Source organism: Pecten maximus, chromosome 10 (assembly GCF_902652985.1).
Source record: "Pecten maximus chromosome 10, xPecMax1.1, whole genome shotgun sequence".
NCBI classification, from domain to species: Eukaryota; Metazoa; Mollusca; class Bivalvia; order Pectinida; family Pectinidae; genus Pecten; species Pecten maximus.
Window position 1 is genome coordinate 24,260,644 of NC_047024.1, and position 22,021 is coordinate 24,282,664.

Here is a 22,021-nt window from a genome sequence, read left to right on the forward strand (position 1 = left end):
ATGTAACCAACATTCTTCACTTTAAGTTTTTTTTTAATGTTTGAGGGGGATTCTGACAAATTGTCAGTCATATTTGATTCAATACCTTTTACAGAAATATAATTATACAAGGAAAATATATTTGCTCTATTATTGTTGAAAATATTTCTTTATGCAGTCAAATTTGTCGTAAATGTCATCAGTATATACCTGTACCATATACTCCACTACACATGAACCTGTATATAAAGGCCACCAGTATATACCTGTACCATAACACTCCATTACACATGAACCTGTATATAAAGGCCACCAGTATATACTTGTACCATAACACTCAATTACATTACACATGAACCTGTATATTGAAAGGCCACCAGTATATACCTGTACAATAACACACTCCATTACACATAAACCTGTATATAAGGTCCACCAGTATATATACCTGTACCATAACACACTCCATTACACATAAACCTGTATATAAAGTCCATAGTATATACCTGTAACAGATCACAATCCATTTTATATAAACCTGTATATAAAGTCCACCAGTACTGTCACAAGAATATAACAAAACTTCACGAATAAGTAGATTCAGCTTTTCTGTCTTATTTATCTGAATAAAGTCCATGCATGCACTAGGATACTATATTAATCTGCAAAGATTCCTTTGCCCCCCAAAAAAGCCCTTTCATTTTTTGTAGAATAATCAATTTTAAAATACATGTAGTAAACTAAAAGTGCTTCACAAATATACCCTCCCCAAACTTTAATACTAAAGTTTTACACTTGGGGTGGGTATATATTTAAGGTTAAATATGATAGTAATATCAGGTATATTTTCTGTATAATTCAGGAGCTGATTCACCTGGTGATCACTCACAAAGCCCAGCTGATCCGTAAAGACCAGTACGTCAAGGATATGGAGGATTACATAGACAACATGCTTGTCAGAGTAATGGAGACTAACCCTCGCCTTCTTCAGTGTAAAAATAGGTTCAAATAATTTCAATCTAGTCCAGCTTGGAAAATCTATTTCCACTTTAATTGTGGACACTGTATATAACACACAGAGTACTGTATTAATCCTGTCCAGGGTGCCAACACGTCAAGTTTGACTCAAATTTGTGGGTGGGCTTATAATTATGAAATTTAGTAATTTTGATCGTTCCTGGTAGTTTATGCTTAAAATTTGCTTAAAATTTTTTTGAAAGTAAAGATGACCACTTTATAAAATATATAAATTTTACTTGAAAAATTAGTTCAGTTACAACTTTTTGTTGCTCTACATAACATTTCTTAATTTAGAGTTACTTCCCCTTCCTCAGTATTTCAGTGTTCAGAAATCATTATATTTTACAACTAGCAGTATGGAGTACCAAGTTTGATCGGCTTGTGCCATTTCACTTCTTCCACATATAAAAGGATCAAGCGATATATAATGATGCTGTGGTATCATTTGCTAACAACCTGTACTCAAAGTTAGTGATAGATTGATACTAGAATACTGAGGTATCATTCATTAACAACCCGTACTCATAGTTAGGGATGAACTGATAATAGAAACCTAAGTATCATTTGTAACCAACCCGTACTCAAAGTTAGGGATGAACTGATAATAGAAATCTTAAGTATCGTTTGTAACCAACCTGTACTCAAAGTTAGGGATGAACTGATAATAGAAACCTAAGTATCATTTGTAACCAACCCGTACTCAAAGTTAGGGATGAACTGATAATAGAAATCTTAAGTATCTTTTGTTAAGAACCTGTATTCAAAGTTAGGGATGGAATCCTGAGCAATTTCTTTGAACTGTATCTTGGACTTATTACCAAGTATGGTCTAGATCTTATATCCAGATAATTTAGGATTATTTGATAGAAAAGTTCTAAGGTTAAGATTAGATAAATGCTGGATGCTGGGCAATGCCCTCTATATCCATATCTGAAATTAATCAAAAACATCCATGGATATAGTATTAATTAGAGATAATATTCATTCGCTTTGATGATTGTTTCATTTTAAAGGAATGATTTCTCACTTCTTTTCAGATGTGTTCATGTGTTTTATTTATATCATGGAATCAATATATGTTCTTTGATAGATATTTTGATACATATTTTATGAATGAGAATATATTTCCTATTTATAAAGTATGAAACTTCTTTTGTAATTGAATTCACCCTTTCAGGTGAAATGTAATTGAATTCACCCTTTCAGGTGAAAACTTTTGGAAAAATACATTAAATTTTGTTACATCTTTATATATATAATGTTTCACCTTTACAGTATAACTGTGTTTGAATTGATCTGAACTCTTTTCGCAAAATGCATCATAATGCTAACGCTAAAAGATCTGGTGAGAGGTGTTTAGAAGGCTTTGAGTGACTGATATGTGATCTTTATTAGACAGAAAATAAGAATGAAACTTTACATCAATTATCTGTGCCATCGAAAGCTGTCATAACATGCTCACTTAAAACTTACATGGTTGTGGTTCATTTGTCATCTTTTTTATGTTTGTCGTCCAACAAATTTTATATTAAACAGTTTCTCCTCATGAACTATTAAGCAGGTTTTGATAAAATTTTGGAAGGATCTTGGCTGGCCATTTTGGGGACTAATGATTTGTCAAAATGTTATTTTGGGGGCTAAGGGTTGGTCAAAATGTTATTGTATTCATTGACTTTTGAATGAAAAATGTCTCATTTGAAACTACTGCACATACTTCAGTCAAATTGTAGTGATTGCGTAAAATACTAAGCTAGGTGCCTGTTGCTTATCACGATAAAGGACCTAGGTGCCTGTAGCTAATTATGATAAAGGACCTAGGCGCCTGTAGCTAATTATAATAAAGGACCTAGGTGCCTGTAGCTAATTATGATAAAGGACCTAGGTGCATGTAGCTAATTATAATAAAGGACCTAGGTGCCTGTTGTTAATTATGATAAAGGACCTAGGGGCCTGTGACTTATTATAATAAAGGACCTAGGTGCCTGTTGTTAATTATGATAAAGGACCTATATATATAGCTAGGTACCTGTGGCTAATTATAATAAAGAACCTATATAGGAGCCTGTAGCTAATTATAATAAAGGACCTATATAGGTGCCTGTAGCTAATTATAATAAAGGACCTAGGTGCCTGTGGCTAATTATGATAAAGGACCTAGGTGCCTGTAGCTAATTATAATAAAGGACCTAGGTGCCTGTGGCTAATTATGATAAAGGACCTAGGTGCCTGTAGCTAATTATGATAAAGGACCTAGGTGCCTGTAGCTAATTATGATAAAGGACCTAGGTACCTGTAGCTAATTATGATAAAGACCTAGATGCCTGTAGCTAATTATGATAAAGGACCTATGTGCATGTAGCTAATTATGATAAAGGACCTAGGTGCCTGTAGCTAATTATGATAAAGGACCTAGGTACCTGTAGCTAATTATGATAAAGACCTAGGTGCCTGTAGCTAATTATGATAAAGGACCTAGGTACCTGTAGCTAATTATGATAAAGACCTAGGTGCCTGTAGCTAATTATGATAAAGGACCTATGTGCATGTAGCTAATTATGATAAAGGACCTAGGTGCCTGTAACTAATTATGATAAAGGACCTAGGTGCCTGTAACTAATTATGATAAAGGACCTGAAGTTGCCTGTAGCTAATTATGATAAAGGACCTAGGTGCCTGTAGCTAATTATGATAAAGGACCTAGGTGCCTGTAGCTAATTATGATAAAGACCTAGGTGCCTGTAGCTAATTATGATAAAGGACCTATGTGTATGTAGCTAATTATGATAAAGGACATATGTGCATGTAGCTAATTATGATAAAGGACCTAGGTGCCTGTAGCTAATTATAATAAAGGACCTAGGGGCCTGTAGCTAATTATGATAAAGGACCTAGGTGCATGTAGCTAATTATAATAAAGGACCTAGGTGCCTGTTGTTAATTATGATAAAGGACCTAGGGGCCTGTAACTAATTATGATAAAGGACCTAGGTACCTGTAGCTAATTATGATAAAGACCTAGGTACCTGTAGCTAATTATGATAAAGACCTAGGTGCCTGTAGCTAATTATGATAAAGGACCTATGTGTATGTAGCTAATTATGATAAAGGACCTATGTGCATGTAGCTAATTATGATAAAGGACCTAGGCGCCTGTAGCTAATTATAATAAAGGACCTAGGGGCCTGTAGCTAATTATGATAAAGGACCTAGGTGCCTGTAGCTAATTATAATAAAGGACCTAGGTGCCTGTGGCTAATTATGATAAAGGACCTAGGTGCCTGTAGCTAATTATGATAAAGGACCTAGGTGCCTGTAACTAATTATGATAAAGGACCTAGGTGCCTGTAGCTAATTATGATAAAGACCTAGGTGCCTGTAGCTAATTATGATAAAGACCTAGGTGCCTGTAGCTAATTATGATAAAGGACCTATGTGTATGTAGCTAATTATGATAAAGGACCTATGTGCATGTAGCTAATTATGATAAAGGACCTAGGCGCCTGTAGCTAATTATAATAAAGGACCTAGGGGCCTGTAGCTAATTATGATAAAGGACCTAGGTGCCTGTAGCTAATTATAATAAAGGACCTAGGTGCCTGTGGCTAATTATGATAAAGGACCTAGGTGCCTGTAGCTAATTATGATAAAGGACCTAGGTGCCTGTAACTAATTATGATAAAGGACCTAGGTGCCTGTAGCTAATTATGATAAAGACCTAGGTGCCTGTAGCTAATTATGATAAAGGACCTAGGTGCCTGTAGCTAATTATGATAAAGGACCTAGGTACCTGTGGCTAATTATAATAAAGAACCTATATAGGCGCCTGTAGCTAATTATAATAAAGGACCTATATAGGCGCCTGTAGCTAATTATAATAAAGGACCTAGGTGCCTGTGGCTAATTATGATAAAGGACCTAGGCGCCTGTAGCTAATTATGATAAAGGACCTAGGTGCCTGTAGCTAATTATAATAAAGGACCTAGGTGCCTGTAGCTAATTATGATAAAGGACCTAGGTGCCTGTAGCTAATTATGATAAAGGACCTAGGTGCCTGTAACTAATTATGATAAAGGACCTAGGTGCCTGTAGCTAATTATGATAAAGGACCTAGGTGCCTGTAGCTAATTATGATAAAGGACCTAGGTACCTGTGACTAATTATGATAAAGACCTAGGTGCCTGTAGCTAATTATGATAAAGGACCTATGTGCATGTAGCTAATTATGATAAAGGACCTATGTGCATGTAGCTAATTATGATAAAGGACCTAGGTACCTGTAGCTAATTATGATAAAGGACCTGAAGGTGCCTGTAGCTAATTATGATAAAGGACATCAAAAGTGAAATAGATAAAACGTTCTCATATATTCGTGAATACATGAGTTTAGGAACGCTGATCAAGAAATAACTTTCTATTCACGAATGATGACCTATAAGATACATGTTCCTATATCGGTGACATATTTTGTTGAAAAATAAATCATGGGAATATACCTAAAAACTCATTTGATACAGTTTCGTGAGACATGCTGTGATTGTATTGACCTGAATACAGGTTTCTCCGAGTACAGGTTGACCCCCACACAATAGTACAGAAAATTAAGTATTTGAAGAATGAGGTGAGTAGTTTAAAAGATAACTAACAGACCTTAAAAGCTCGCCATTCACAATGTCTGTAAGATGGCAGGTCATCAAAAGGTCAGACACGTTCGTGCAGTGTTTGATTTCATGTTTCGTAGCTTGTTATAAATAATTCCTTTGTGTACGCTAGTCGTGCCAGCGTAACGTCTTAGACGGTTTTCCTACCGGATATTATGTAATTCAGTAAAGTCAATATTTTGTTTCTTATAAAACTATGTTATTTTAATTATTTTAACAGCTTTCAAACACAAACATTGCTGTAGAGGTTTTCCAAATCTATTGTGTCACACAAATCACGTGATAGCATTTAAATTTATGTGAAACTATGAAAGCCAGTTATAATGCGGAATCAATGGGTATGTCACTAGATTTGTTATTTGTGTGGAAAAAAACCGCGAGAGATTTAAATGCGCGACTGATTCTGCTAGCGTATTAACGCAAAAGTAAATACCACGAGAAATGTAAGTGATTTACAGTATACAGAAAGGAATGGGCAGGTGAGGGATGGGATCAAAAGATTAAATTGAAATGTCTGGCCTTGAACCGAAAGTTTTATATTTTTGGCAATATTCGAGGGGGTGTAATCACGGGCATTCAATACAAGCGCGAAAAAAACACAAAAAACACCCCTCGGATATTTATGCATACATGTAAAAACAGATGTATAAAAGTGTTAACTGCAGAATAGTTAAAAGGCGCGTAGGTGCGCCAAATTTAATATCGGCGAACTAGGTCCTCCTGGAAAAGTGCGAAATATTATCTCTGTGAAATCTAACAACTAGACAGTAGCTGATATGCCAAGCTCATAGGTACCAAAAGAGCAAGAGTCAAAATGATTTAAAGAATTTATGGGTTTAGTTTGAGGAGTTCTTAGGTTTTGTTTTAGGAATTTTCAGGTAGTAAAAGAGGTAAAATTTACTAATTGCACGTAAGAGTGTCTTTCTGAATAATAGGTTTCAACCAAATTGTACTGTTGCTGTTTACGAAAAAGCGACTATCGTTGTTTGGACTTTCCTCAAAATATAGATTTTAACCTTTTCTTTGACAATAATAAGCTAGTTCATCAATGCAAAGACAACGTGAGCTTGTTAGTGTTCTTATACATTCTGATGAATTAAGTGAACATCTTGTAAGGAGTTGTTCTCAAAACGATAGCATAATAAACAGTTTTTATCTGAAGCCAGTGTTAATACATATTTGTTAAATAATTATGTTTACATGACTGCTTACATGAATCAAAATTAGTATTTAAGATAGATCTGATGAGAATAACCTGTGCTTTTGATTGATTTGAAAGCACACCAGATGTAAAATGATACAGTCACATCCAGCGCAAGGTTTTGTACATCAAACACGCGCACAATCAGAATGTTGACTGAAAAAATTACATTTGATAGACGTGTTTTGTGTTTTTGTGGTACTACAAGGAAATTAATATTTTGTCTATCATATGTATTTATGAATGATTATTGACGAGTTTTGCTATTTTTGAATACCCCAAAAGTTATTTTTTTAGAAAGGTCCATTTATAAATAATAATGATAATTAAAAAAAAAAAAAAAAAACAACAACTTAAAGTTGGAATACCTCTGGCCCCATTGACATCGATATTCCTTAACTTGGAACTAATTTTAAAAATCTTATAGAAAGCACTACAGAGCTTAAGGAATGGGAAATTTAAAGTTTAAGAAATATCTTTGTTAAGGAATATTTTTGAAATTGGGTCCTGTTCCTATAAACCAGACGGCGAAGTCTTGCATTAGAATTCAGAGACTATCAAATCTTCATATGAATTATTATGGATATTCTTGTTCCTTGCCTTTTTGTTATCCTATGCAATTGGCTTGTGCACAACATGCAGGGGTATAAAACAGTAAAACTTATTTAATTATACAAGAGAAAAGTTGCCAAATTAATTACTAATTATTGCCTTTTATTTAAATTCTGTCAATCCTTTTGATAAAATGTGTGTCAGCTTGTTTTCATCGATGTTTTCAGACAATGATTAAAGACAATTATTCCTTTTGATGTTCGTTAACAGAATGCAATTTGGGTGAAATACGTACTTGTCTAGTACATTAGATCTTACATTTTTGATCTGAAATAATTTGTGTTCATTACATTTTGTTTTCTCTATATGGAAGGTTATGCTAGAAATATAATGCGATCGAACAATTTTAAATGATATTCATTCCACTTAGAAATAGATCTAGAGATACGATATTATTGTAATATACAACAATGTACATATTTTTTATGCTTGAAATTTTTTCTACGAACTAGCGTAATTTTATTTTGTATTTTTTTTACGAATTCAATTTTGTACATGCACAAAAATGTAGCTGCAATGCTGTTTGCAGAAAGTGAAGTTTAAATTTTAATTTTAATTTCATAAAGGCATGCTGAGGTTGTTAATACACACAGAGCAAAATATAACATGCCATTAATATTTTAATGGTTTACAGTATATTTTGACTGTATAAATGTTCATTCATCTATAGATGTTTTTGACTATATAAATTCGCACGGATCTATACACGTATATCTTATCTATGCATGCAAATCGTGGTATAAATCCAAGCGTATGCAAAACAGATTCCAGCCATTGAATATGCTATTGTGAGGAAAGATTTTTGAAGGAAATGTGATCAAATACCTATTTTATATATATTTGTATTATTTCGTGATTTTAGCAGATTAAACTATTTTCATTGATATGAATATTAATCGACAGGGCATTTTTATGTTTGAAGAATGTATATATGATGAATGTATTAATGAACTATTTCAAAAAGCGGTGTGACAACGTTAATGCAGTTTTCCATGATTTGCAATCAATGAATATGTTTCATATGTTTTCTCCTGAAGAAGACCAGAATTTGAGATACATTGCATTGCTCTTTGATATCTTATTAATGTGTTAAAAGTTTGATCCCACTGATTAAAAACGATTATTTGTGGTCTGTAGGAAATGTACTGGTTTGATACTTAATGAAATTGCCAATTTTCTGTCGGTTCTGATTCAATTTCAGTTGAAATTCATTCTAATGCCAGAATCATCAATTTATCTAATATCTTAAAACGACCCTGTTGAAAATGTTATTTTCATTTAGAAAATATATTATAGATTATAATTATCAATGCAAAACTGAAGAATTTGATACGAAGATAATAACTCTGTCTATCTGAAATTCCGACCTAAATTTCTTTTCTAAAATGATAAGCTTAGTAAGCCTATCTAGAATGATGAGCTACGTTTTCCTTTCTGAAATGATAAGCTAAGTAAGCAAGCCTATCTGAAATGATGAGCTAAATTTTCCTTTCTGAAATAATTAGATTTGTTTGCTATCTGAAATGATTAGTTACATTTTCCTTTCTGAAATGGTTAGCTAAGTTTGCCTATCTGCAATGATGAGCTAACGCCGATGTCGGTAATCTGATCTACCATATTTACTTCCCCAAATTTCACTCCGTTATTAACATAGTATAGGGATAAGCTTGCATAGTGATGACCTTGCATAGTGATAAGCTTGCAGCCGATGGGGACAGCGAATGTGATATCGGACAATACCCCCATTTGAGACATTCCGAGGTTGATACAATCTCGTATCGACCTCATTGAAACACCGGTTGTACTCGTACGTCATGGAATGAATATGCGTTTCTGTGTAATCTAGTATATTTCTCTCCCCCTGTAGGCATTGTTATCATTAGTGGTATGGTACTTTTACACATTATTTGCCTACTACTTTATATTTCGGATTCCAGATCAAGTATGATCTTGTACAAAAACGTATTGAATATTTTCTAAGTGTTTGCAAAATAGAGAATTAGTGAGAAGTAAGGCTAAAGTTAATCCTGTTAAGTTCTACTTATATTATATTGCAACAACATATGTGTGTTATATCACGTATTTTGGTGAAGATATGTGCTTAACTTCATCTGAACTGTAGATATATGTGTCTTTATGTTTGTAACGGGAAACATGCACAAGATACATTTACTTCTGACCTATAGTTTCTATTTAATGGATATACACTGTTGCATGTTGTTGATGAAACAAAGTATTCCTTTGATAATTTGATTCAATTTACTTTTCAGTTCATGGATATGGACTGGTTAAGAGTTATATATAAAGTTGTAAAAAAACAATCTTATTCCTCTGTCCCAGTTTTTGCTATTGACATGCGTTTGAAACTGGAAAAGGAAACATATTTTCATATATATTTATACTACATATGGTTGTGAATAAGAAAACATTTGTTTTGATTTAACCTTTTCGTGATGATTGGACGGGCAACTGTTTTGTTTTATTTTACCTGTTCCTTACAGTAACACATTAAACAGGGTTTGCCGTTTGTACACTTTTGAAACTTTACCCAGTCCTTTTTAGCATGCAATAAATTTCCCTTGATAAAGTATCATAAAAAGTTGAAACTTAACGTTGTCATGTTCCATTGAAGACATAAAGATTTATTTTCTAAATAATTTTTTTTCTGGTGCAAACTATATTTTATTCGCATTGGTAGCACAGATGCTTTTGCTGAAACAATCCCATTTTTCAATATGGCAAGATTATCAATTAGAATGAGTTATTCTATTGAAAGGTCATATCAAATGATGTTTGACCCGCGATAAAACTAAATATTATACAATGATGTTATCATCAACGGTCACACAAGAAATATAATATCTAGAGCCAATATGATCCATATAACAAATATTCAGTAATTTCTAGATGATTTGATATTGCTTTTTACAAGCACTTTTCATTCAAAAAAAAAAAAAAAAATGACGTTATTAGCTCATAACGTTAACAATGACGTCGCCGTATGTAACTAGAGTTATATTGGTGTATTAATTTCTAAGAGAAAATATTCTTCAAAAGTAAGTTTAAACAGGGATTTGATATTGTTTCACAAATACATTGGCATAATCGTTATCACTTAAACTATGGACGACTGGAATAAGTAATAATTATGTAAATACTTCATTTTTCTCATGCAGTTTTATATTCATATTGTTGTTTTTTAATATTTGATATAATTTGGTAATATAAAGAACATCTCCGCTAAATATTATGTGTTTGGTGCTACTTACTCATATATTCATTATTTGTAGGATTTTTTTATCACTGAATTAAAATAACTTGTACTGTCAACAGTAGTACATAGGTAGTAATTATCTTCGATGATACGGAATGTATATAATTTACATAATTATGCATTATATTTATATGACTATTGAAAACTCGCCGAAACTCGTCTTCGATGCTCCAGGGGTTACTTTCACTTTCGCTTTCTGCTCTCTCGGAATGTGTCATGGCAAAACCGAAGGCACACGACTAGCTATTTGATTGGTTCCAGGAAATTAAACCGTCCAATGACTAAGCTGATATGTTTATTTTGAAGATTGCAGAGGAGCGACAACCAAGATAAAAGCAAATTTAACAGTATGGTGTCCTCTAGTTTAGTTTGATTTGCACCAAAGATTAATTCGCATTTTGTTTTATCGACAATATGTCGATGATTGAGTCTTGATTTTTTCATGACATATCCCGGACACCTGTAGTATCGCGGATGAGGGACACAAAAAGTTCTAAATATTTGTCCTCGTGTTATTTACGTATATAAGCAACATTTACGTACAAAGTCTTGACACAAAATTCAAATATGTTTGAAATATGCATGCTGTGTATTTGAAATGGTTAAATACTGTAGTAAAATGTGATTATTTTTTCTGAGTATTTTAGTATGACAAAATGAACGGTTTCAGATAACGGTTACCTTTCCCGACAACAAGCTCATTTGGACGATTTTTGATTTTTGTTTGTTTTTGTTATTTTTGTAATGATGTCCTCTTTTATTGTATATTTATCATTTGCGTTTTTCAGATTTTCACATTAGAATATTGAGTTGACTGAATAGCAACAAGTTCATGTACGATTTATTCATGACACATATTGTACCAATACCAGTGTAATCAGTGATTGGAACAATGAAACAAATTGTATTTATGAAAGTGCATTCCAGTTCTTGAAACTTATTGCAGTAAAAATGTGATTTAACATGTATTTAACATGAACATTTAAATCAAATTATATTTTACGTTTATTTATTTAAAAACGTGTCAGTGTGTGATAGTATTAGGAACATCATTCCACTAGATCGAACATGAAATAATTGTATATTTTCAATAAGTTAACTGTGTATTTGTGTGCACCAAGTACTGCCATTTTCCAGTATTTTCTTTTGTCTTGTTAAAAGATTTTAGTCATATATATATTCCATCGACAGTAAATTACTTTAGCAAAGTTAATTATCATTCATTTCCGTTCATTATCCTGATTCGGAGAATAAACAGCGCCGACTCTATGGCGAGATGATACTGTGATAGATTCTAACGTCGAGACTGTATACAGGGATAGATTCTTAAGTACGTAGCCAGACGACGTTTCTCCCTCTTATTACTTACGAATGTTCAACCATTTACTCATAACCATCACCTTTTGAGCTAGTATGTGTTTCAACTACTTGAGTTATAGTTGAGATCACTGACTATAATATTTTTTTACACTAGTGATACGTTGTTGGTGCAAGGGGATTCGCATCGTTGTCGATGCTTTGTTCTAAAACAATTCATCATGAATCCCCAGACCTCTTGATGGCGTAATCACTCTGCAAGACAATTGGTTATAGTTTGCAGTCACTCTACTTGGATTTAAGTTATACACTAGATCCGTTGTGAGGAAATGACTGAGAAGTTATCATGTGTGTAAGCTGGTTTCGAAATTGGAAAATTCATACTTATACCACAATAAAATACTCATCTGCAAACATCTTTAGTTTTTGTTTTTTGTTTTATATTTTCTGATTTTTCCTTATCTTATAATGACAACAATTTTACTGGCCGTGTAGTGAGTGTTTCGGTATGCAGTGTGCCGATTGTGTTCATAATGAGATCTAGCGTACTGCCAGTAGTTAGTTCAAAATCAAAATTCGTTCACATATTGTTTCCATAGCCCTTAAGGTATATATATATTGTTTTTCCTGTCATTTGAAGCAAGATAGCTAGGATGACAATAATCGTGACTTGAGTGTTCTGCTGTAAGCAGCGCGAAAGAAAGTAGCCAACCCAAGTCAAAAGAGGATTTTATAATGAAAGTCCTAGTAAGGACCACTGAAAATGTCAGAAAGAACAGCACTGGGGATTGTGGTTTTCTCTAAACAATTGGACATTTCATTCTAGAAATATGGAAATATGAATTTATTACATTTTTACCTGTGAAATATCAAAAATTTTCCATTTTATAAAAGTGATATTTTCCACTAGTGAAAATAGTGAAAAATATCACTTTTGCTGATTTGACCAATCAAATTAATGATTAGAAAATACCAAAATAATTGACCAATCAGAAAGCCCGACATATATGTCAGCACCTGGACAGGGGGATCTACCTTTTTAGGGAACTGTAGGCCTAGTTAGCATATGGGGTAGGTTTTTCGTTGATAAAAAATGTAATAAACAGAATATCTAACAGTGTCTTCAGTAATACCAAATATATTTCACGAGTGGGGCTAATATTTTGATATTTTTCACGATTGCGCAGCACGAGTGAAAAATATCAAAATATTAGCCACACGAGTGAAATATATTTGGTATTACTGAAGACACTGTTAGATATCCTCTATATATTTAACTGGGATAGCTTTTAACTCGCATGTTTAAAAAAACATTGCTATATCAAGCTGTATATACATATGTATGTAATGAAACAAATACAATGTATCTATTAAACAATAGATAATGGTGGGCACCGGGTCTCAAATTTACGACTGCTTTTAGATTTTTTTATGTTACGTATCTGGTTATATCGATCCCACTAAATGTCCTTATATTTTATTAGCCCACCATCATCAGATGGTGGGCTATTCAAATCGCCCTGCGTCCGTGGTCCGTCGTCCGTCCGTCCGTCCGTCCCTCCGTCCGTCCGTAAACAATTCTTGTTATCGCTAATCCTCAGAAAGTACTGAAGAGATCTTTCTCAAACTTCATATGTAGGTTCCCCTTGGTGCCTAGTTATGCATATTGCATTTTGGGACCGATCAGAAAACAACATGGCCGACAGGCAGCCATCTTGGATTTTGACAATTGAAGTTTGTTATCGCTATTTCTGAGAAAGTACTGAAGGGATCTTTCTCAAATTTCATATGTAGGTTCCCCTTGGTGCCTAGTTATGCATATTGCATTTTGGGACCGATCGGAAAACAACATGGCCGACAGGCAGCCATCTTGGATTTTGACCATTGAAGTTTGTTATCGCTATTTCTGAGAAAGTCCTGAAGGGATCTTTCTCAAATTTCATATGTAGGTTCCTCTTGGTGCCTAGTTATGCATATTGCATTTTGGGACCGATCGAAAAACAACATGGCCGACAGGCAGCCATCTTGGATTTTGACCATTGAAGTTTGTTATCGCTATTTCTGAGAAAGTACTGAAGGGATCTTTCTCAAATTTCATATGTAGGTTCCCCTTGGTGCCTAGTTATGCATATTGCATTTTGGGACCGATCGAAAAACAAGATGGACGACAGGCAGCCATCTTGGATTTTGACCATTGAAGTTTGTTATCGCTATTTCTGAGAAAGTACAGAAGGGATCTTTCTCAAATTTCATATGTAGGTTCCCCTTGGTGCCTAGTTATGCATATTGCATGTTGAGACCGATCGGAAAACAACATGGCCGACAGGCAGCCATCTTGGATTTTGACCATTGAAGTTTGTTATCGCTATTTCTGAGAAAGTACTGAAGGGATCTTTCTCAAATTTCATATGTAGGTTCCTCTTGGTGCCTTGTTATGCATATTGCATTTTGGGACCGATCGGAAAACAACATGGCCGACAGGCAGCCATCTTGGATTTTGACCATTGAAGTTTGTTATCGCTATTTCTGAGAAAGTACTGAAGGGATCTTTCTCAAATTTCATATGTAGGTTCCCCTTGGTGCCTAGTTATGCATATTGTATTTTGGGACCGATCGGAAAACAAGATGGCCGACAGGCAGCCATCTTGGATTTTGACCATTGAAGTTTGTTATCGCTATTTCTGAGAAAGTACTGAAGGGATCTTTCTCAAATTTCATATGTAGGTTCCCCTTGGTGCCTAGTTATGCATATTGCATTTTGGGACCGATCGGAAAACAAGATGGCCGACAGGCAGCCATCTTGGATTTTGACCATTGAAGTTTGTTATCGCTATTTCTGAGAAAGTACTGAAGGGATCTTTCTCAAATTTCATATGTAGGTTCCCCTTGGTGTCCTAGTTATGCATATTGCATTTTGGGACCAATCAGGAAAACAAGATGGCCGACAGGCAGCCATCTTGGATTTTGACAATTGAAGTTTGTTATCGCTATTTCTGAAAAAGTACAGAAGGGAGCTTCTCAAATTTCATATGTAGGTTCCCCTTGGTGCCTAGTTATGCATATTGCATTTTGAGACCAATCAGAAAACAAGATGGCCGACAGGCAGCCATCTTTGATTTTGACAATTGAAGTTTGTTATCGCTATTTCTCAGAAAATACTGAAGGGATCTTTCTCAAATTTCATATACAGCTTCCCCTTGTTTGAAAAGTACTAGAGGGATGTTTCTCAATTTACACAGATTAGTAAGAGGAGGGGAAAAATAGAGAAAAGATCAATCTGACATGGAACCTATAAAGATCATTCAATGGTAGGTTCCCCTTGGTGCCTAGTTATGCATATTGCATTTTGAGACCAATAAGAAAACAAGATGGCCGACAGGCAGCCATCTTTGATTTTGACAAATGAAGTTTGTTATCACTATTTCTGAGGAAGTACTGAAGGGATCATTCTCAAATTTCATATGTAGGTTCCCCTTGGTGCCTAGTTATGCATATTGCATTTTGGGACCAATCAGAAAACAAGATGGCCGACAGGCAGCCATCTTGGATTTTGACAATTGAAGTTTGTTATCACTATTTCTCAGAAAGTACTGAAGGAATCTTTCTCAAATTCCATATATAGGTTCCCCATTGGTGCCTAATCTTAAATTTCATATATAGGTTTCCCTTGTTTGAAAAGTACTAGAGGTTTCTTCTGAATTTACACAGACTAGTAAGACTTAGAAGAAGAGAAAAGTAGAGAAAAGATCAATCTGACATGGAACCTATGAAGAACATTCAATGGTGGGCGCCAAGATCCCTCTGGGATCTCTTGTTTCTATCATTTTCTAAATGTTAACTTTCCGCTGTCCTCTTTATCAATATATTTAGGTCAAAGGGCCTTTATGCCTGGATAAAAAAAACGAAGTAGTATGTGTTGTTTATGTAAAAACCACAATAATGCCGCTAGATGGTTCCTGTTAAATGTGGTATTGGACCGACTTATTTCTTTAAATATTAGGATGTTTTTGTAGGTGATGCTTCCTCGAAATGTGATAGACGATGAACTGCAAAATTTCGAGCTACACCGGAAACAACATGAGTTCAATCAATCATAAATCGCAAATGTCAAATGTACGAGTCACGTGGTATCCCATGTAACACTTTAGCAAAACTAGCGAGATTAGAATATGGTAGTTACATTAACTATACAAATCAGTGCGGTACAACACAAAAGGCACATTCCTAAAGAGTCGTTTCCTTAAAGTAAACAGTATTTAAAACTGAATGACGGATTTTGCCACTAGGATGCCACCAATTCTGGACAAAACCCCCGCAACGTTGGACAGGTCGAACGAATAGCTGAGGTCGAGTCCGATTTACAAGTCAGATGCTTGATACACCGAGCGGCTGGAATGAATTATTGTATATAATTAAATTTCACATTTAATCAAAGCAAAAATATTATCTAGTTTCATGGGTTATTACATATATAATGAATGTAGTATGCCCTCATTGTATATTCAAACATTTTCGCTATCTTTTGCGATCTTTTCCTGTACGTAGTTTCCGGTTTGACCGTGTATTTGCTGATACAATAGAGCCAAGAAAGAATTTAACATATGAATTAAATAAATTTAAGTCAAAATAAACGAAATGATTTCACAACCGTGTGCTGTTTTTCAGCACAAGGCGATTTTCAACAAAACAGAAGAATCGGAGCAACCAATGGTTGACTGTAGATAAATTCTTGTTGCGTCCGATTACAGCGCTGCGCGCTGAAGTGTGTACGGTCAAAGTGTAACACTAGTACGACAGGTATTGGTACTACATTACTGTGTATCGACAGTACTCTAACAAAGTCGATCGCGCTGAGTAAGCGTTGATTTGATTGGTCGAACTGAATGCACACACCTTTCTCAGCACTCGTGTGCACATGAGTAAACTTGCGAGAATGGCGGGTTATGAAAATGTTCTTCAAATGAAATATTCAGTGACAAGTTTATAAATGAAGGTCAATATATGAATTTATCCTGCAACTGCCACCGCATTGTCGGAATACACCCACCGTAGAGTATATTTTTGCTGTATACGGCAGTGACGGAAAACAGCTGTATTTTGGAATCTTAGCACGTGCGTCAGATCGACTGACCTACTTCAAAGTGAAACTACGTTTAAAAGACGAACATATATCTGTGATATTTGACACCGTTTCACATAAAAATGATTATTTTTGATGATTATTTTCATGACTGTTGGAGGATAAATAGAATACATAGTCAGTGTCTTAAAATATAAGCTGTATTTCTGGCTCGGGACAGAAAGACAAAACAGAGACCTATATACTAGTAACCCTCGCCAAAATACAGCTTATATTTTAAGACACTCAGACTGACCATGTATTCTCTATGTATATACTATACATACATATATGGAACGTCATCACCATCGTGCCAAGCCCCTGTGCTCCGCAACCCTGTTTTGTCTGATGTTTGACCCTTCCAAATTACATGTAAACTGAATCGCGATCGTGACCCAGATAGTTTAGCTTGTACACGAGGTGTGAAAGGAAGTGCAAATGCTATCTACCCTATACAATGGACTTTCCCACTCTCAAATCAGTGTATTGGGAAAATATTTCGCCGAACTGAAGGGTCGACCTGGTCAGCTGGTGACAAAGTTCGAATGGCTGGTTAGCTTGACGATCATCAATCAATACGTGCATAATTTTCAAAATACCCTGACTGTGTTGTCCATATTGAAAGAACATCTGCATAATAAACATTTAAATGTATAAATATTAGATATATTGTAAATTTAGCTGGTTAAACCTTGCAAGTTGCAGTTATACACATGTAGTTGTGAGCTTATGTAATGCAAATCACCTTGGTTACTTACTCTGCTTACATGTCTGACAAAGAACCCGGGAAACTATAGGTCTAGACGGTGTACACGACGCTACGCATATAACGTACTACTTCAAACATGTAAAATTCCAAGGGCCGTGTTTACACCAGAGGGAAAAGTGAAGATGAAAAAACGAGAAAAACTGTTTTAATCTACATTCAGAAGGACTCTCATATTCAGTCATCAGTGATAAGACCGGTTTGTCTAATCAGGATGTCACAAAATTATGAAGATTTTTGATGCGACTAAGTCTTTAGCGCCCATCGTCAACGGAAACCACTGAAAAGTAAAAAGGTGACTCAAGATGTTATGGAATTCATCCAATTCAAAAAGAAATGTAAGCCAAGTATTTAAGATGCTCTGGATTTCCCTGCTTCGTTCATGTCTGGATTTTTCCGACAGTGTGGATATGTATAATCACGGAAGGTATCATATAAGTTGTTCATATCAACATGGCATATATATGTGTGTAATAACCCATGTGTTCAACGAGTATCAGATCTTTATTAAATGCTTAAAACTTAAACGTAAAAGTTGCCATTGTTTTGGATAGTCATGTAATTATATATAATCGCACACGTGTGTATGCACAGCCACGGTCCTGGTACAGTACATACTCCGTGTTCGCCCCGCCCCTTTCGGCACAGAACCAATCAGGAAGGTCGATGCATTGTTTCAAGCTTATCGGTTGGCGATTCAATACAATCAACAGTTGCTGTACTACTATTGAAAATGTACCGTACACACTTCAGCGCGCAGCGCTGTAAGACGTCAGTTCTCCGGTCTGCAGTGTAAAGCTTCGACAGATTTGGTCAAATACATTACAAATAGATACCCGGTGCGTGGTAAAGTATAATTTGTGACTGGTTTAACCAGATATCAGGCAAGCCCATATTTGTCTTTCAAGGTGAAGGTATTCGATTAAATTCTTGTTGATTGATATAAAATTCCGAGAGGTCTATGACCAAATAAGTCGTGTCAGTACCTGTCGTATAAGGTTTGTATTTCGAAATAAGAATTTGAATGACAATGAGTTCATTGTATTTGCTGATATTGATTTTGTTTCCGTTTTCTGGAAACAAAAATGAAAACCCAGCTAAACTACTTTAGTTTTACTTTAGATAACACTTTACTTTGGTGCAACTGACTTTGAGAAAGTTACTTTATCAGAATATTATGTAAAAGACACTTTCATTGATTTCTCGCAATGAACTAAAAATCAATTAAACAAATACACAACTCTTACACATTTGAACTTCTGATAACAGCTTTAACAGTAACAGAGCTTATAAAAAGGCATGCTACAGACTTTAGTTCAATTAGTGAGGCATCGGGAGGGATTATCCATAAATGTAATTTATGAAATACGTATTCTCTTTTTTTTTGTCAAATAGGTTTCTTTTTCTCAGAAACTTTCTGTGTCACGGAATTTTTGTCAAGCGTATTTTGGGGCTTTTATGTTTATGGAACATTTCCGTTTATGAAGTATCTACATCAGCGCACAGAGGTCACTAAGTAGCAATAAATAAAATTCATTAATTAGAGATATTGAACCAGTGCAAATACAGGCTGTAAATGTGTACAATGATTCGAACAAAGAAACAAATTATATTTATTTGATTAAGTGTATTCGAGTTCACGAAAATAATTGAAGAAAAATTGTTAATTTGATATCATTTACTAGTATCCAAGATTTACATTGCAATCAAAATATATTTCATGTTCATTTATTTGAAAACGTGTGATTGTGTTATAGCCCGAGAGAAATCATTCCACTGGATTGAAACTTTAAATAACTGTATATTTCCATAAGTTGTCTATGTATTTGTGTGAACCAGGAACTGCCAGTTATTTTAAAAATGCATGTGTTTTGTATCGTCCGGATCAATATTGTGACGCTCGGCTTTTTCGCCCGCTCCTTGCCTTGCCTATCCTCGCACGTGGATGCACTCTACCTTTAATTCGATCTATAACGTCTCCTACTGTCTGCTGTACCGTGTCCTGTCTATGACCACGTGTGTATTGCCGGAAGTCAAGACCTTGTTACGTCCAGTTATGTCCACAACCGTCTGTAGTCGTTAAGTGATGGTCATTTAATGTTCATAACTCTGTAATCAGTGTAGTAGCATTGTCGAAACAATTTGAGCGTGACGATTCATTAGCTTAACTTTACCTGCCTTGTGGAATGACTCTTAGCCAGTCTCATATATCCATGTGGTGATCGATAAGACTAGTGCAGTGAGCCAGAGTTCGATCGATTTGACAGGCCGTCACTTAATTTTATAAAATAAATTACTTAATCAATAATAATGTGTTAGAAGCCCTGAAAGTAAACGATTCCAGAACTTTATATACAATTATATACATTTATTATGTGACAAATATTTACATTTAATTAAAAAATACTTGTGGTTCTGTTATCCAGAATATGCCAAAATAATGCAGGCCAGTGTCTCAGGTTTCCATAACGAGCATGTCTGAGATAGCTGAAACGTACCGCTCCTTTGAGTGCGTCCTATCCGTTGGGGCCCTACAGTTCTTGGGAGGGAACGTGTTTCACCCTTGGGGATGATAACTATTAGCCACTCCCGCTGATGAAACATAATCACTTGGTAAACCGTAATCATACGTATTCTAATTGTTGAAAAAAAAAAAAAAAATACTGTCAAGTTATCGAAGAAACGTGGAAAACACTTAATGTTGTAAACAATTTCGAAGTAAAATTCCCCCCAGAAGTGATAGCAACTGGAATTTAGAATGGCAACACAATAACATAGCATGACAAATTCCTATCTCTTTATCGGATACTATTTAAACGATAACACTTTATAAATCACTGAACACTGTAGAAATATCGACTAAATTATATAGAGTCAACGCTTTAATCCCTTATTAATGCAACATTACAACACTGTACAGTAATCACATAAATCCCTCATCAATATGATACAATATCACTGTACAGCTATCACATAAATCCCTCATCAATAAAACGCAATATCACTCTACAGTAATCACATCAATCCCTCGTGAATATAACACAATAACACTGCACAGTAATCACTTAAATCCCTCATCAATAACACAATAACACTGCACAGTAATCACTTAAATCCCTCATCAATATAACACAATAACACTGCACAGTAATCACTTAAATCCCTCATCAATAACACAATAACACTGCACAGTAATCACATAAATCCCTCATCAATAACACAATAACACTGCACAGTAATCACATAAATCCCTCATCAATAACACAATAACACTGCACAGTAATCACATAAATCCCTCATCAATAACACAATAGCACTGCACAGTAATCACATAAATCCCTCATCAATATGACACAATAGCACTGCACAGTAATCACACAAATCCCTCATCAATATAACACAATAACACTGCGCAGTAATCACACAAATCCCTCGTCAATAACACAATAACACTGTATAGTAATCACACAAATCCCTCGTCAATAACACAATAACACTGCACAGTAGTCACATAAATCCCTCGTCAATAACACAATAACACTGCACAGTAATCACTTTAATCCCTCATCAATAACACTGCACAGTAATCACATAAATCCGTCATCAATATGACACAATAACACTGCACAGTAATCACATAAATCCCTCATCAATAACACAATAGCACTGCACAGTAATCACATAAATCTCTCATCAATATGACACAATAACACTGCGCAGTAATCACACAAATCCCTCGTCAATAACACAATAGCACTGCACAGTAATCACATAAATCTCTCATCAATATGACACAATAACACTGCGCAGTAATCACATCAATCCCTCATCAATATAACACAATAACACTGCACAGTAATCACATCAATCCCTCGTCAATAACACAATAACACTGCACAGTAATCACACAAATCCCTCATCAATATAACACAATAACACTGCACAGTAATCACATAAATCCCTCATCAATAACACAATAACACTGCACAGTAATCACATAAATCCCTCATCAATAACACAATAACACTGTATAGTAATCACATAAATCCCTCGTCAATAACACAATAACACTGCA

At 34.8% G+C, this 22,021-nt stretch overlaps 1 protein-coding gene across 4 annotated transcripts in view; it reads left to right on the plus strand.

Moving 5' to 3' along the window:
* LOC117335676 (rab11 family-interacting protein 1-like) overlaps positions 1–12,479 on the plus strand; it is a 30,784-nt gene extending 18,305 nt beyond the window's left edge. For 2 of the 4 annotated variants that reach the window (XM_033895832.1, XM_033895833.1), the window contains one exon: positions 842–12,479. In XM_033895832.1, coding sequence (XP_033751723.1) covers positions 842–991 — 150 coding nt within the window. In that variant the 3' untranslated portion in view covers positions 992–12,479. The remainder of the gene's footprint in view (positions 1–841) is intronic. The other 2 variants (XR_004534477.1, XR_004534476.1) reach the window with 2 other exon arrangements.
* Positions 12,480–22,021: the final 9,542 nt, after the last annotated feature.